Here is a 16,222-nt window from a genome sequence, read left to right on the forward strand (position 1 = left end):
CGCGTAACAGGAGAGCTTAGAGTAGATGAGGTGAGCACCTAAAAGAGGGTCTGCGGTGACGCTGGTGAGTGACCTCCGGCCCCTTACCTCACATCAGGAGAATGGCACGCAGCGTGCTCCGGTTACTGATGCCAACTCCGTTTACCTGTACACGCGCACACGCACGCGCACGCACACGCACCCTTCACTCCTGACTCCTGCAGGAGATTAGCTCGCCGCGGCTGAGTCAATGGGATGTTGTGTTTGTCTGTTTGGGGGTCCTGTGGGGTCATGTTTAACACTCAGCATGACCACTGGTCTGGTCGCCGCCACCACCCACCCACCCTCTGTTATCATCCTGGCATGCTGGTGTGTCAATAGGGTTTCCTGTGGGGTCTGTGTTCTCTGCGGTAGGGTGAGGGGAGGTGGGGGAGCAGCGCTGCCGTCTCAGGGCCGTCTGTGGCCCGGCTGGATGAATCCTGAGGAGCCCCACTGGACGGAGCCTCGTCCTGCTGACACAGCGCTTCTCTGGGGGGCTCCGCTCGCTCTCATTGTCCCCCTTCTCTGACTGTCCCTCTCTCTCTCTCTGTATAGAGAGAGCACTGCCACTGCAGTTCAGCATTTGAAGAACGGGCGTGTGTCTGTGAGCGAGTGTGCGCGTGTTTATACTTCTGGGTGTGTGTGCGCGCGCGCGCTTGCGTGCGCGTGTGTGTCCGCGACACGGTGCGGCGGGAGGTGCGCGGGCCACTGCGGAGCTGGATACGGACAGGGAGGGAGCCTATCTTGAGAAGCTGGTCTCCACAGATTAGACATCACCAAACCTCCCTGACCATGACACTGCAGAACACAGTCAGGGGACTGACCCCACTGAAGTAACACCAGCCCCACGGCCTTCCGGAACGTCGAGGCACCTGAAAGAGAGTCACCACAGGTCCGGAGCCTGTTGTTGACTGACCTTCGGACTGCTATTGTCCATACTGGGAAACTGGGGGCGTGTGAAGTGAGAAAGTGTACGTGTCTTGCATCTGACTCCACACCTGTGTGTGAGCGGGAGAGCCAAAGGGACTTTGAGACAGCGCCCTTGGATGGGGAACGGCAAGAGGAGGGGTCCCGATGGTTCTGTCCTCCTCCTCTCGCTCGCACCCCTCTCTTCCTGAGGCACACAGAGCCTGTCCATGCCTGGCCTCAGTGAGAGGACCGAGAGAAGGGAGACTGCCCGTTCTCTCCATCGCCCACAGACAGAGGGGAAAGAATGTGCAGGGTGCTGTTGTGTCCCGCATACTGATTTAGCTCTGTTAACCGGCTGAGTTTTGAAAGGAGAAACAAATTGTACCTTGTGGCTGAAGTCCACAAGATAAGCACCAATAACCAGCCTAAGCCCTCTGAGTAAACCAAATACGAATCTCTCAGAAAGAGAGAAGAAAACAAAAAAAGTGGTTTGTTTTTTTTTCCTCAAGAGACGATCAATTTAGAACACAATACGAAAGAAAACAACTATCACTATAATCCTAGGTTGCAATCCATGCAGTCGTCACTTCCATCCCCGAGAGACTTCAGACATCGCCGTGTCTCTCCTGAATCCCTTTCCAAGGTTCCAGTGAACCCGCGCCTGACCTCCCCTCTCCTCGCAGATCACCGTCCAGAGAGACAGCGGCCTGGACGTCACCGCCCCCAAACATGGCAAGGTGGACCCCAAAAACGCCCCTCACGTCGGGGGCAACCAGTGGGCCGGGGGCACAGGTGCGTCTGGGTCTCCGAGATCACTTGTTGGACGTTGACATGGACACCTACAGTTAGGCTGGACTCTTTAACGAGCAAAATATCGACAGCCTGTGACTAGCCTCCTCGATCGGGATGAATGGCCCCGCCCTCTATAACCATGTTGTTCCCCCGTCGCCCTGCAGGGGGCCGAGACACGGCCGGGTTGGGGGGCCGCGGGGGGCCCTACCGTCTGGACGCCGGCCACAAGGTGCACCAGGTGTCCCAGGCAGAGAAAGACGCCGTCCCGGAGGAGATCAGGAAGGCAGCCAGGGAGATGGGAGCGAAGGCCTTCAAAGACAGGTAGTATGTGTGTGCGTGTGTGTGTGTGTAGAAACGCAGGGTAGAAGGAACTGGCTGGTGTCTGACCAGGCTAAGCGTTTGGACACTCAGAGGGGCTCCTCTCCGATACTCCACCCCCGGAATGCAACTCCGATCCGGGCTGGGGAGTTGGGGCCGCACCAGCCTGGATGAATGAGGCAATTGATTCTGCTGGTGAAGAGTGCGCGCGCTTCTGGGTGCGGGGGTTGAGGGGGGGGGGGGGGGGGGGCAACCTTTTCACCGGCACATGAAGGCTGCCTCTGTTCTCCGCCCTCCGACGTTCCTTCTCTCTCTCTCTCTCTCTCTCTCTCTCTCTCTCCCTCTCTCCCTTCTTTTTCTTCTCTCTCTCCTCTCTCAGCTCCTCTCTTCCTGCGCCCCTTGCTTCAACACTGGCCGCTTTGACACCGGCCTGACAGCCCCCCCCCCCACCCACCCCACCTCTCTCTCTTTCTCTCCTTCGTCTATCACTGCAGCACTAAGCCTTGTCTAAGTTGTTCAACTATATGCTAACAGTCAGGTTTCCTGCTAGCTGTCACTAACTGCTTAACCCCCTCTGTAGTCCTAGAACGGCGCTGCTGACAGGACTAGGACTACAGTGGATGTCTGTACTTGCAGGTTCTGATCTTATCCATGCTGCCAAGAGCTGTCATCATTAAGGCCCGTCTCTGAGTTCTGCATGTCGAGGGGATGTTATGTCAGGCCATTGTTGACGTAGGCAGTCATACATCCATCAGGCCTAGTTTGATCCCTCTCTAAGCCATGGAACACCTGATATGACGACACAGGCACACCGGAACGACAGTCGTCGAGCGCAAACACAAGCCATGTACAGAGCACTAGTGTTGTGAACTGCGAGGCGCTGTCGCGTTTGTGAGTCACTTGGGTTCTGTGTTGTTGTTTACATAGTTGTTTGCTGGGATTCTTTATGGGCCAAGACTGAGGCTTCATCCCTTCTACCCCCTCTCTCTTTCTCTCTCTCTCTCTCTCTCTCTCTCTCTCTCTCTCTCTCTCTCTCTCTCTCTCACTCTCTCCTTTCTTTCCCTTGCTCTGGTCTGTGGAAGTTTCTGGAATTTGGAGGAAATAGCCACGGCGGCTGGCCAGTCCGTCTGCTCACCACACACATTTAGACACACACACACACACAGGAATGTGTGGAGGAAACCACATCAGCATGGCCTCTCAGGACTGTGTAATGATCTGTGTGAGAGAGTACAACTCCAGGAGACTGTACACAGATTTCACAGTCCCACTTGTTGTTTTGAAGTCGGCTCGCGAGGAAACTGGGTCCATTCCTTAGTGTTTTTGCCGTATCTGTTTTGGTCCATTCCTTGGTATGTTTAGGGCGGTTTCAAAGTGCTACGGTATGTGCAATGTGAGTACGAGTATGGAATTGTGTGTAATCCTTGTTGTATTTGGATAGCCGACACACATACACTCACCCACAGCACGCGCAGACATCTGCTCTGTGCCGCAGACTTCTCCGCCCCTCCTATGTTACCTGCTGGTCTTGTAAAGATAGGACCAGCGATGTGGACTTGTGCGTGTGTGTAACAGTGATACAGTACATGACCGGACAAGGTTGATCTGATGGCTCGGTTGATACATTCTCAGACTACACAAGACCCCTTTTTCTGATTTTTTTTCAGAGCCATTTTCCACACACAACACATACACACACACACACACAACACACACCACACACACACACCACACACACACCACACACACACCACACATACACCACACACAAACCACACACACACACCACACACACACAACACACACACCACACACACACGACACACACACCACACACACTGAGGGGTTTGATCCGGTCTCGCTCGAGTTCTCACCCACAGTAGACTTCATGTGAGAGAATCCCCCTGCATCCCACCAGGGTCCCCCCCTCCCTCCCCACCCACACACACTCCACCCCACACAGCTTACAGCTGTCAGTACAGCCTGTGTTTGTGTTCATGCGGGTGTGTGTGTGTGTGCTCTGAGGGAGGCTGAGATGAATGCAGCCCGCTTACCGGGATCATACTGATTAACCGGCCTTGGGGCCACAAAGGAAATTCTACAGGTGTGTGTGTGTGTGTGGTGAGGGTCACCTGTGTTTTTTTCCACTGCCGCGCTAAACTCAAGCAAGCTGGGCCAACAGTACTTACGTATGTGTGCGCTCGGCTGCTCTGTGCTAATGTATGCAGCTGCCTCAGATGCATTTGCAAGGTTTCCAAGCAGCCTCTCTCTCTTTTTTCCCCGCTATGTCTCTTGGTCTCGCTCGCCCTCTCAGGTTGAAGGAGATTGACATGAGTGAGTACGACGCCACCACGTACGAGCGCTTCTCCGGGGCGGTCAGGAGGCAGGTCCAATCCCTACGCATCATCCTCGACAGCCTGCAGGTGGGACACACCCACACACACACACACACCTTTACACCTGGAGAAGGGGACCGTAGAGTCAGCCCTGTCCACAGTTGCTCTGTAATCAGCTTGCTGGGAGCCTGCCAACTTTGCTTGTGTTGGTGTGTGTGTGTGTGTGTGTGCATGCGTGTGGGTGGGTGGGTGGGTGTTTAAAAGAGTGGAAAATGTAGGTGTGTATATTCATTCCCAGGTGTCAAGCCATACAACAACCTTTGCTTTGAACGTGTGCGTGTGTGTGTATGTATGTTATTGTTGGTCTTTGTCCTTGTTAACCCCCACCTCTACAACTATAGAGAACATAAAGACGAGGCTTAAATGATCATGCCCGGAGAGTGAATCAGAGATGAGAGGCTCTCGTCCACACACACACACACACACACACACACTGTCACGCACATTCGAGTTGGCAGACTCCCAGTGAACTGACATAGCTCTGCTGAGATCCTCTGTCCAACAGGGAATCTCCCCCACTGTGTTGATATCTAAACAATAGAGCGGGTTGCCAGATAAGAGAGACCGGATCCCCCCTTTAACTCACTTTGGACAGATCTACAAACAGGTTCAAACCAAAGGCCGCCTCTCGGGTTGCCAGACTACAGTAAACCACGCCCACTGTCCCAGTAGAGGTCCATCGTGTTCCATCCACACCCCTCAACTTAACAATAGCAGGACCTGCCTTTTGACATGGTTTATAAATAAACATCGCGCGCACACAAGCACGCCCTCCACGTAGAGCGTCAGAGATGTCAGAGGTGAGAGCGCGTCCGCCGCCGAAACGCACGCCTCGCCGCGGGCCGCAGCCCCGCAGACCACGTGTTCTCAGGACGGCGGGGCGGAGAGGGACATCTTTGTTTTCTCTCTTTCCTCTGGGAATGAGGAGAACCGGGGAAAGTGGCCGTGTTCTTCGGCCTCTCTTCCCTCTCTTCCTCTCTCTTCCCTTTCTCCTCGTGGGAATGCATGAATGGAACGAGTGGGTTGAGGAACAAAAGCAGGAAAGAGGTCTTGTTGCAGCTACGTTCGTGATGATGAAGTGCGTGTGTGTGTTTTTGTGTTTTTCAGGCCAAGGGGAAGGAGCGACAGTGGCTGAAGAACCAGGCTCTAGGAGAGTTAGACGATGCCAAGATCATAGATGGACTGACTGGAGAGAAGGCCATCTACAAGCGCCGAGGAGAGCTGGACCCAGAGGTGTGTGTGTGTGTGTGTGTGTGTGTGTGTGTAGGATCCTGCCAGTGGGAGACTGCACTCCAAAGATGTGGGATTATTATCACTGAGTTTGTAGTCACATACAGTGTCTATGTTCATTTTGCACCTTCACACACACACACACACTCTCATTTTAAACTAGCATACACATGTACGATTTAGAAATGTGCAAGTGCGTTACTTGTAACCTCGAGCGCTAAACACTCAATGACATGAAACTCTGATGTAGGTAAAAACCGTCTGCTTGATCAGGGCTCCAACCTTAAAGTATGCATACGCACTAATCAGCTTTGCATATCGATTTAACCACCATCACCGTATGCAAACTGATCAAGGAAAGCCCGACTGTACGTGACTCAGAGGCCTTAAGTTAAAACCGACTTTGGAAGTGTTTGTCTAAAGCCAGTATTAGCCGTATCAACCTAACTAGATCAAGGTTTTCACCGCCTTAGTGTGATAAATACGTACAAGGAGAACCAGTAACTCCAAATGCACAATGATAGTTTATTATCGAAATAGTAAGATAATCAATACAATAATAAGGAAACATATCAAATACTAAAAAATACCTTCGGAGCAATCGTTAACGAAGGTGTTCACGATGAACTCGTATAGTAAACACAACTCAAAGTGATTGGTAAATCTTCTCCATATATACACCCAAACCTGCATACAAAAATAGGGACACCGGCCATATGAAAGTAAGGTTGTCTTAACGCATACCAATTCAAATCGGCCCATCACTCATCATTACTCAAGGCTGCAGCAGACCAAGTGTGATGCCTTTGCAAGATACATGTCACAACATTAAAAGTATGACTAGAATTTCATACCTAAAATGTGTAACAAAATCATATCAAACATGACATTCAAAGCTGTTTAGAACTAGGTTTACATGAACACCACTTTGAATGATCATTTCACTTCCTCGGTTCACCTTCCTCTTCAACTGTTGAGACCATCTCTCCAGCGGTGGGGCGGTCATTTTAACATGACAGTCCCTTTGGTGCAAATCAACGACTGTCCCAGACGAGTGTCTGAGTGACCAGTGACAAAGGGGCTGTGTCATTCAGGTCTCGGCCAATACAGCCCTACACACACCTACACATACATACAAGCACACACACACGCTCTCACGTGTACATGTTTTGCATGAACTTGTAACGTCATTATATGGTGGGCTACAATAAGACACACAGCCTGCGGAGGGTCAGGAAATGTTAGCTTCATTCAGTTAAGTGGGCAGTCTGAATGAAGGGCCCAGAAAACCCCAAATCCTGGTTTTGCATTTACATTTAGTCATTTAGCAGACGCTCTTATCCAGAGCGACTTACAGTAAGTACAGGGTGAAGTGCCTTTCCCAAGGACACAACGTCATTTGGCACAGGCGGGAATCAAACCAACAACCTTCTGATTCATAGCCCGACTCCCTAACTGCTCAGCCATCTGACTCCCCTACTAGGTTTAGTTGAACCAGGATTTTAAAAAAACGCTGTATGTTTTCTAGCTGGGCAGCCCACAGCAGAAGCCCAAGCGTCTGCGCGTGCTGGCGGACGTGTCTGGGAGCATGTACCGCTTCAACGGCGTGGACGGACGGCTGGAGCGCTCCATGGAGGCCGTGTGCATGGTGATGGAAGCTCTGGAGAGCTACGAACACAAGTTCAAGGTCAGACGTCGACCACTTCCCTTTGTTTTTTGGTCACGAGCTGTGCAGTGGGTGTGGGTGGATGTGTGTGTGTGTGTGTGTGTGTGTGTGTGGTGTTGTTTAACTACCCTTGTGGGGACAAGAAGTTCCCATAAGGATAATAAACTAAGGCAAAATTAACCTTGTGGTGACATTTTATTGTGCCCCACTACTTCCAGTGTTATTTCTAGACTGTTTTAGGCAGGTTAGTGTTAGAATTAGTGTTAGGGTAAGAATGAGAAGGTTAGGGATTAGGGACAGCTCGATTTTTAATGGGAGGGAATTGTCAGTCCTCACTAAGATAGTAAAACAAACCCCTCTCGTGTCTGTCTGTGTGTGTGTTTGTGTATGTGTCTGTGTGTGTGTGTGTGGAGGCGTTGACTGATGCATTGGCTGTCAGATGATGTCTTTGTTTGCACAGAGCACTGTCATTTCCGAGAAGTACAGTCATTGTGCTGTCCCTTCTTATCTTCACACCTCTCCTCTCTAATCTGCATCCAAAGCTACTGCTTTGAACTGCTAGCACCCTGAAGAGAGAGAGAGGGGGGGGGAGAGGGAGAGAAGGAGAGTGTTGGTATGGACAGACTCCTTGGCCCCTTGTTGTCATACTACCTGACCCACAGCTAAATTGGTGTCATCACACACACACGCACGCACACACTTTGCTATTGAATGTCAGTGTCGCTGCTGGTCACCTTACTTGGAACTGCACCTGACAACCCTCCCAGACTCCTGGGCTTGGCATGGAGACAGGTGTCACCTGATCACAGGCATCTCAGCTAACACGCACACACACACACACACACACACACACACACACTGCCATGACCTGGCTTGATTAGTGTTGAGGAGATCAGGACATCAGGGTATGCAGGACAAAGTCTGTCTTAAATGTTTCAATACAGGAGGGTCACCACACACACACACACACTCACAGTGGTGAGACCCACAGTCACATAACTCAGTGTGATGGATTCCCTATGGATTCCCATATCAGAAATAGCCTCCTGATATGACACAGGAATGCTAGCCTGGCCCAGGGTTATGCAACATGATGACACAACCTTGATTTACACTTCAGGGGAGGTGTGTTTGTGGGGGGGGGGGGGGGCGGTGCTGGTAGAAGAAACAGCCGTACTCATTTTATTTATACCATATACACCGTTATGCATCTGGTGGTTAATATTGTTGTACATCTCCATTTAGGACAACATCTCCCTCTCTTACTTTCTCCTGTACCCTCCCCCGCTCCCTCGTCTTCCTCTTCCCTCTCCCCCTCTCTCCTCCTCCAGTATGACATCGTCGGCCACTCAGGGGATGGCTACGACATCGAGCTGGTCAGAACCGACAAGGTTCCCAAGAACAACAAGCAGCGCCTCAAGGTTCTCAAGGTAAGATGCGCCTGCCTCTCCGTCATCCCTCTCTCCCCCACTCCGTCCCACTCCTCCCCCCCCAGGAAGACTCTCCCCCTCCCACGCTCGTTCGCCGTCCCCGACGCCTCACCCCTCCGCCTCTCCCCTCTAGAACATGCACGCCCACTCCCAGTTCTGCATGAGCGGAGACTACACCCTGGAGGGCACCGAGGCCGCCGTCCGGGAGCTGGCGCGCCAGGAGGCCGACGAGCGCTTTGTGGTGGTCCTGAGCGACGCCAACCTGGAACGCTACGGCATCTCGCCCGAGCGCTTTGCCAGGGCGCTGACCTCCGACCCCCAAGTCAACGCCTTCGCCATCTTCATAGGCTCCCTGGGAGACCAGGCCGAGAGGTAAGGGGGGGGGGGGGGGGCGTGAGGGGGAGGGTGGTGTGTGTGTGACAGAGAGAGAGAGAGAGAGAGAGAGGGGGGGGGACAGAGAGAGAGGAGCGATAGAGAGAGAGAGAAGATAGAGAGAGAGAGAGAGAGGGACAGAGAGGGACAGAGAGAGAGAGAGAGAGAGAGAGAGAGAGAGAGAGAGAAAGAGAGAGAGAGAGAGAGAGAGAGAGAGAGAAAGGGGGGAAGAAAGAGAGGAAGAGAGAGAGAGTGTGTGTGTGTGTTTAGACTGACTGAGGCCATAGCCCGGGCAAATTAATCCCAGTGTGGAGTGGAGCTTGGTGGTTAAGAAGGCCGGACAAAGAGGGCCATGAAGCCTATTCTCTCAAAGACTTCTCGCCCCTCCTCCTTCTCCACCGGCTCCTCCCCCATCCCTCCAGACCCCCCAGGGCTCCTCTCCAGGGCTGTTGTCCAGGGCCCCTAGCCCGGCCTGTGTTGCTGCTCGTAAGGCTCTTAAGGAGCCGTGCGGCGCACAGTTAGAAGGGTAATATTGATAGCAGTGTACTTGAGTGTCAGCCTCTAGTTAGGACAGTGGGAGGAGGGACGGAGAAGGAGACAAAGAGAAAAGAGGAACACACAGAGAGAGAGGGAATGAGGGGGGGGGGGGGGTGAGGGGGTGGGGGGGTGAGAGGGCACAGTCGGGGGAACTCCGTTATGTCCCCAAACTTGGGCGCAAATGAACGGCAGCCATTGTCTCTCTTTCTCTGTATGGGGAACTGGTCAGTCGAAGTTCGCTTCCTGCTCGTCACTGTTTCTCTTCCCCCTCCCCCTCCCCCATCTCTCACCCCCATGACAGACTACAGAGAACCCTGCCAGCGGGGAGGTCCTTCGTTGCCATGGACACCAAGCAGATCCCCCAAATATTGCAGCAGATCTTCACATCCACCATGCTGTCCAGTGCCTGAGAGACACACACACACACACACACACTCATTCACACATTCAACACGCACGCGCACAGACCTGCTCAATACACACTAGCTCGCTCGCGCATAGTGACTTACAGCACACCAGTTGTGTCTTTATTGAACCATATAACATTCTATCATATCTCCCAGACCACTTACAAAACGTTGTTTCTGTTAACTGGGAACAGGAGAGCAGGAACTACATGCTAGAACGTCTGTACAGAAGCCCTTGTTAATGTAACGTTGGAGAACAGTTGGAGAAGGCTTAGATACTGCTGCATCCCTGGAAGTGCTTGATGGAAGTGTGTGTGTGCGCGTGTGTGTGTGTGTGTGTGTGTGTGTGTGTGTGTGTGTGTGCGGTAAAGCTTCGGATGAACACCCTGTGATGTTGGATGCCTATCCCAGCCCACTTACTGACTTCACACACACTGAGGCGTATCCTGTTCTTGAATCGGTTGAATCTTTCTGTGACGCACACGCGCGCACACAGTGTCAGGCTCGATCGACGGCCCTACTTGGTGTGTGTTTATGTGTGTGCGGGGGGTGAACATCGATAGTCTCTCTGTCTCTGAACGTCCGGTGTGTCGTGCCCTCTGACACGCCGGGCGGACAACACTAACGTGGCCCCTGACACACAAACAAACACACACACACACACACACACACACAGGGGGCAAGCGGTACTAACTTGGCTCCTCTGGAATGCAGGGACTGTGACCAGGGGGAACTTCCCACCTGACTGCACACGTCGTTTGAAAGCAGCCGCGGTTGCACAACCCCTTGGTGTGTGTGTGTGCGCGTGTGCATGTGGTTGTGTGTGTGCACTGTGTGTGTGGTATGTGGATGTGTGTGGGTGTGTGTGTGTGTGTGTGTTTTCCTGTGCTCCATCTATGTCAACAAGCGCGGCCCTTTCCTTCCTGATGACTGGACCTTGTGACGCCTGATGCTCCTCTCGGTCTTGTGAGGAATCTTGGCTCTCGTTACAGGACCCCCAGCAACTCTCTCGTCTACACACACATACACACACACACACACACACAGCGTCTTATTTGCAGAAGTCTGTGCTGCTGGGTAGGATAGAGTTATATGGGTGGCGGGGTTGTGTGTGCAGCATGTGTGGGTGTGCGAGTCAGGCATGTGGGTGGCAGTACACACACACACACACACACACTCTCTTTTCCCTCAGCACCGGCAGTCACATGCTGTGTTCACTCCTCTGGAAGCTGAAGGAAATCGATGACCTGCTCTCTGTCGCTCCCACCCTCTTCCATCGATCCCTTTCTCCTCTCTTCTGCTCTGCTGTGTTGGAGTGAGGGCCCCGTCTGACCTAATTGACTGTCTCTCCTCATATACTTACTTTATGCCCTCTGTGTGTTTGTGGGTTTGTCTTACTGTTTGTGCAAAAGTGTTTTCAAATCAGAAAACAACATGGCCTCTGTAAAGATATCCGATTGAAAATCGAACATTTTGTATAATCGCTGCTGTTCAATGTGTCGTTGTACATGACTGTAGGTTGTGACATGGATTTGTTCTGGAGTGGCGGAAATGTAATTTATATATAAACATTTGAAACTTACAGGATCATTCGATGACTTCTCGTGTTCCTTCTTTCATCGTGTACTCTGGCGTGTCGACGCGTGCGATCAGTAATGTGTTGAGACTGGCCGCTGTTGTGGCGGTCGTCGTTCCACAGCCAACCGTGTGGCTCTGAGAATGGGAGGGAATTCTTAGAAAGCCCCCAGTGTTTCGGTCCTCTCTTCCTGCCTGCTCACTCTTTCCACGCTCGGTCACAGACTCCATCGTTTCTGGTCCAGCTCCATCACTACCCCATCTGCCCTTTCGTTCGTGGCCTAGCTGGTTCAAACCCAAGTCTATTTGAAGCGTCAACTGGTTTATTCCTGCTTCATCCCTGGCCCCCGGACCTTTCCCCTAACCTCAGCCTCAGTCTTCTCTCCGGGCTCAGGCCTGATCCCCTTCCCGGAGCCCACACCCCTACTACCCTGGCCCCCACCCAAGCCCTCCAACGCTAGCAGTGAACCTCCCGCATGGACCTGCTTACTCCCACTCCTCCATCTTCTACACCTGGTAAGAAAGGGTTAGAATGACTAACGCATACTGAAACCCTCGCAGTCGTAATGCACACCTGCCCATGTTATTTTGAAACCCTCTGTGTGGTTCCGGTACAGTGACAGGAAGTCTAGACGCTGTGGGATGTCTGCATTCACTGACACACGCACGCACACAAAGACAAATACAGGTCTGGTGAATTACGGAGTCACTTGGTGACAGTGGTGTGTTTTCTGTCTGTGATTCACTTAGCGAACTGTGTTGTTCAGACAAAACACTGAGCTGTTGGAATGTAGCCTGATGACTAGGCCCCTCAACAGGAGAGTCGACATCGATGGAAATCAAGCTGACAGTCGAGGGTTTCTCTGTGCTGAGCGTGAATGTGTGTGTGTGCGGGAGGGGGGGGGGGGGGGACCTATTGGATGCAGATGACCTCCGTATGACAAGTGTAGAACCGAGTTAGACTCTTTCTAGGTTGACAGTAATACTCTCACACACAAACACAGTGACATCTCTCACCCAGGCGCAGCTCTAACCAGAGGGTGACGGCGGGAGACGATTGATCACACTGATCGATCGGTGGCTGGTTACCATGGCAACCCAGCGGGTGGGACAGGCTAGTTAAAACGACAGGAAGTGTTTGTACACGGTCACGGACTAGACAAAGGACACAGTGTAGTCTCTGGTGAATATTTTCTGCTACCGTTTGCTGTGAGAGGGTGATTGTCTACTGATGCCAAAGAAATCCTCTGCATGGATATGATGTAAATACTATGGCTCAACCAGAGGCTGAAATTGATGTCTCTCCCTGAGTCACTCTGTACAGTTTATGTTCCTGTAAATATCATTGTCTTGTAAATGGCAGTAGAAAAAAATGGAGGCGTTCAATTTTGTCATGAAAACAATCAAATAGTTCCAAAAAAGAAATTGCTCAAACCTTTTGTGTCTAGTTTATACCACACTGGATACATGTAGTTTGTGATTCGTATTGTATGTACATTCATTTCCACGTGTGCGTCATATGTGCGATTTTGGGTGTGTTTTATGAGCCTCTTGGTGAAAACGTCCCTTGAGTACTGTGTGTGTGTGCGCACGCGTTTGAGAGACAAAGTGTGTGCGTGAGTTTCCTGATGTAAACTAGCGATAATGACCTCAAGCAACAGGAAACTAGTAAAGTAGGAGGAAATGATGTCATCTATGGCACACACACACACACACACACGGGCCTACAGTACTTACACACAGATGGCGTGGGATCCTGAGAATTGTTTTTCGAGAGAGTTTAGGGAAATCTCACTCAGCTCTGCTCTCGGTAAACAAACGCACACACAAACACATACTCTAGCGGTCTGCGTACTCCCCCGCCCTGCGGTCATTCCTATAGAACACTCAACCCAGAAGGCATCCACCACAGGATTTATGGCTGACTCATGAGGCTATAACAACAGCCAGGCTTTAATAGCCCTACCTAATCACCACCTGTGTGTGCGCGCGTGTGTGTATATGTCTTATGTATATGTGCTCGTCAACAGTCTGGTGAACCTCCACTCTGGACCTGACTGGAGGCCGAGGGGCTTTTCAAAACACTGCTGATGGCCCACATAGATGGTCAGAGTGGCAGAAGCAATGCTAACAGATCCAGTACCCTATGGAGCCAGATAATACAACGCGGTTTCATCCCATCATCCAGAGCCTGCCCAGACCTTGATATGTACTCTTGCATGGAGATGAACTACGTTATTCACCTCACCCGTCATGGCGTTTTGGCTCATTAGTGTATCTATTTTTCCATCTCTGTCCGCTCTCTCTCTCTCCCCCTCTCTATCCCCCTCTCTCTCTCTCTGTCCCCCTCTCTCTCTCTCCCTCTCTCTGTCCCCCTCTCTCTCTTTCTCTCTGTCCCCCTCTCTCTCTATCTCTGTCTCTCTCTCTGCATGTAGGACCTTGTTTAGCCATGCAGTTAAGGTTTCAGCAGAGTAAGTGATTTGCATATTTGCACCCGGTGGAAAAGCCATTCCGTCTGCTGAGAGGCTGTGGTTTGGAAACAGCCCAGCGACCACGGAGGCGACAACCGGGGCCACCAATCAGGGGAGAGGAGATGGGCCGACACCCACACACCTTCCAGAGACATGACCTTGCATGGAGCTCTGGTGTGGGTGTGTGTGTGTGTGTGTCTATGAACACGTAGGCTGTAAAAAGTGTCTGTGTGTTTGTGACACGTGGGAAACCGACTGCCGTTAGCAGTACTCTTATCTCTGTTCCTTCCCTCAACCGTCGCCCGGAGTGTCCCGACCACAGATGAGGAGAGATGAGTGTTCTCCCCGTAACTGTAGCTTCAGTCATTCTGGGTGGATGCGACTGTACCGTGTGTCTGAATCAGACCTCCTTCGCGGCCTTTAGGCATCTCCACAGCTCTGCACCAATGACAGCGCTGAGGATGTGGTCTCTCTCGGTTGTGCTGTGGTTACCCTGTTGGTGTGGACGTGATTACACGGTCTTCCCTGACAACGGCGAAACAGTGTGGGATGTATTGCTTCTGTGGTTGTCGGGTTCACTCTCTTGGGTCTATTGAATTGATTTGAATCTATTTGTGTATTGATTTGAACGCTTTCCCTGGCAACATCAAAACAGCAACAAGTCACTTCCCAAACAGGGGAAAAAAGGAAGCGAAACTTCTCTGTGTTTTCTAGCAATAGCCAGACGTCTTTATCTCTCTGCCTGTCCTTCTACCCCCCCCACACACACACACACATACACACACACACTCTCTTCCTCTCCTCTTTCTCCTTTCTCCCATAGGCTCTCCGTCTCGAATGACTTATGGGGTCAAGCTGGCAAACCTGCCCTCTGGCATGACAGAGGCTAAGGGTTTGCGAAGCAGTTATCATCGCTCAGGGCAGCAACACACGAGGAAGGGGAGCAGGGGGGACACAACATCAGTGACAGGAGATTCTCAGGGCTTGTGCAGTTTGCTGACAGAGTCTTGCTCCTCTCCCCTGCACCATGATCGACTCCCCGTGGCGATCCCAGGGATGAAGACCACAAGAATGTGATCTCTGTAGGCCACGTCTTGTTTTCAACTCAGTCCCTGCCCGTTTATTGTCATAGCGACAGAGAGGGATGGACAGAGGAAAGTCGTCCCTCCGCTGGTTAACCTTTGTCACTCGTTCGACTTCCCTCTGTGCTGACTGGCTAACTGGATGTGTGACGCGCACGCGCACGCGCGCACACACACAAACACTGATTTGCTTAGCAGATTCTTCTCTTCTGTTTTCCTCACCTCCCTCGCTCTCATTCCTGTCCCCCTCCTTCTCACTTCCTCTGTCTCACAGCCTCCTGTCCAGCTGCTCTCTCTCTCTCTCTCCCCTGCTCTACCTCCTTCTTTCCCTCCATCTCTCTCTATCTCCCTCCCTCTCTCTCTCTATCTCTCTCTCTCTCTCTCATTCTCTCTCTCCTGCTCTCTGTCTGTCTCTCTCTCATGGGCTGGCTGGCCTTGGCTTTAGTACAGCCAGCTGTGCTCCAGTCTCTCTCTCCAGAATGATCCTAATGCTGCTGGATAATGGAGATGAATGTTCAGTCGGAATTCCTCTAGTGTGATGGTGAGCTAGCTCTTGCATAGAGTCCAATATGTACAAGATCACGGCCTTCCCCGGTAGCAGAACCACACAGGGTTTGTCAGCCGTCTGTTCAGACGCAGGTGGTTGGATAGTGAAACCCCATGAAGGATTCCCTGCTGTTTGAACTGAGCCTCTGTGCGTCCCTGATGACTGAAGCCCAGTAGGTAACGTGCGAACAGACTCCTGAATTTCTATGGGTAACACACCGACAGACGTTAGTAGGCAAATGTAAGCCGTTGTGGTGTGTGTCGTACAATCCGGGATGGAGCTGTCTGTCAGCAGTGGAAGATCCATCATTTTGTTTTCTGTATGATGAAAACGCTTTCAAACACACACACCGTACAGTCTTGTCCTCCAGATGTCTCCAGACGACGCTCCACATTCCTCCCGAAACGGCCTCCCAAAATGCCACAAAACCGGAACACCGTCTCGTTTTGCGTGTTGGTTGGTTTGTTGGAGA

At 51.8% G+C, this 16,222-nt stretch overlaps 1 protein-coding gene across 1 annotated transcript in view; it reads left to right on the forward strand.

The window, feature by feature from the left end:
• vwa8 (von Willebrand factor A domain containing 8) overlaps positions 1 to 11,665 on the forward strand; it is a 48,063-nt gene extending 36,398 nt beyond the window's left edge. Inside the window, exons 37-44 of the mRNA XM_084688950.1 lie at positions 1,611 to 1,719; positions 1,884 to 2,040; positions 4,352 to 4,460; positions 5,541 to 5,666; positions 7,192 to 7,350; positions 8,661 to 8,759; positions 8,893 to 9,131; positions 9,970 to 11,665. Of these exons, the coding sequence (XP_084545076.1) occupies positions 1,611 to 1,719; positions 1,884 to 2,040; positions 4,352 to 4,460; positions 5,541 to 5,666; positions 7,192 to 7,350; positions 8,661 to 8,759; positions 8,893 to 9,131; positions 9,970 to 10,078 (1,107 nt within the window). The 3' untranslated portion in view covers positions 10,079 to 11,665. The remainder of the gene's footprint in view (positions 1 to 1,610; positions 1,720 to 1,883; positions 2,041 to 4,351; positions 4,461 to 5,540; positions 5,667 to 7,191; positions 7,351 to 8,660; positions 8,760 to 8,892; positions 9,132 to 9,969) is intronic.
• The last annotated feature ends 4,557 nt before the right edge of the window (positions 11,666 to 16,222 follow it).

Source organism: Hypomesus nipponensis, chromosome 23 (assembly GCF_054491055.1).
Source record: "Hypomesus nipponensis isolate SF chromosome 23, ASM5449105v1, whole genome shotgun sequence".
In the NCBI taxonomy this organism is placed as follows: domain Eukaryota; kingdom Metazoa; phylum Chordata; class Actinopteri; order Osmeriformes; family Osmeridae; genus Hypomesus; species Hypomesus nipponensis.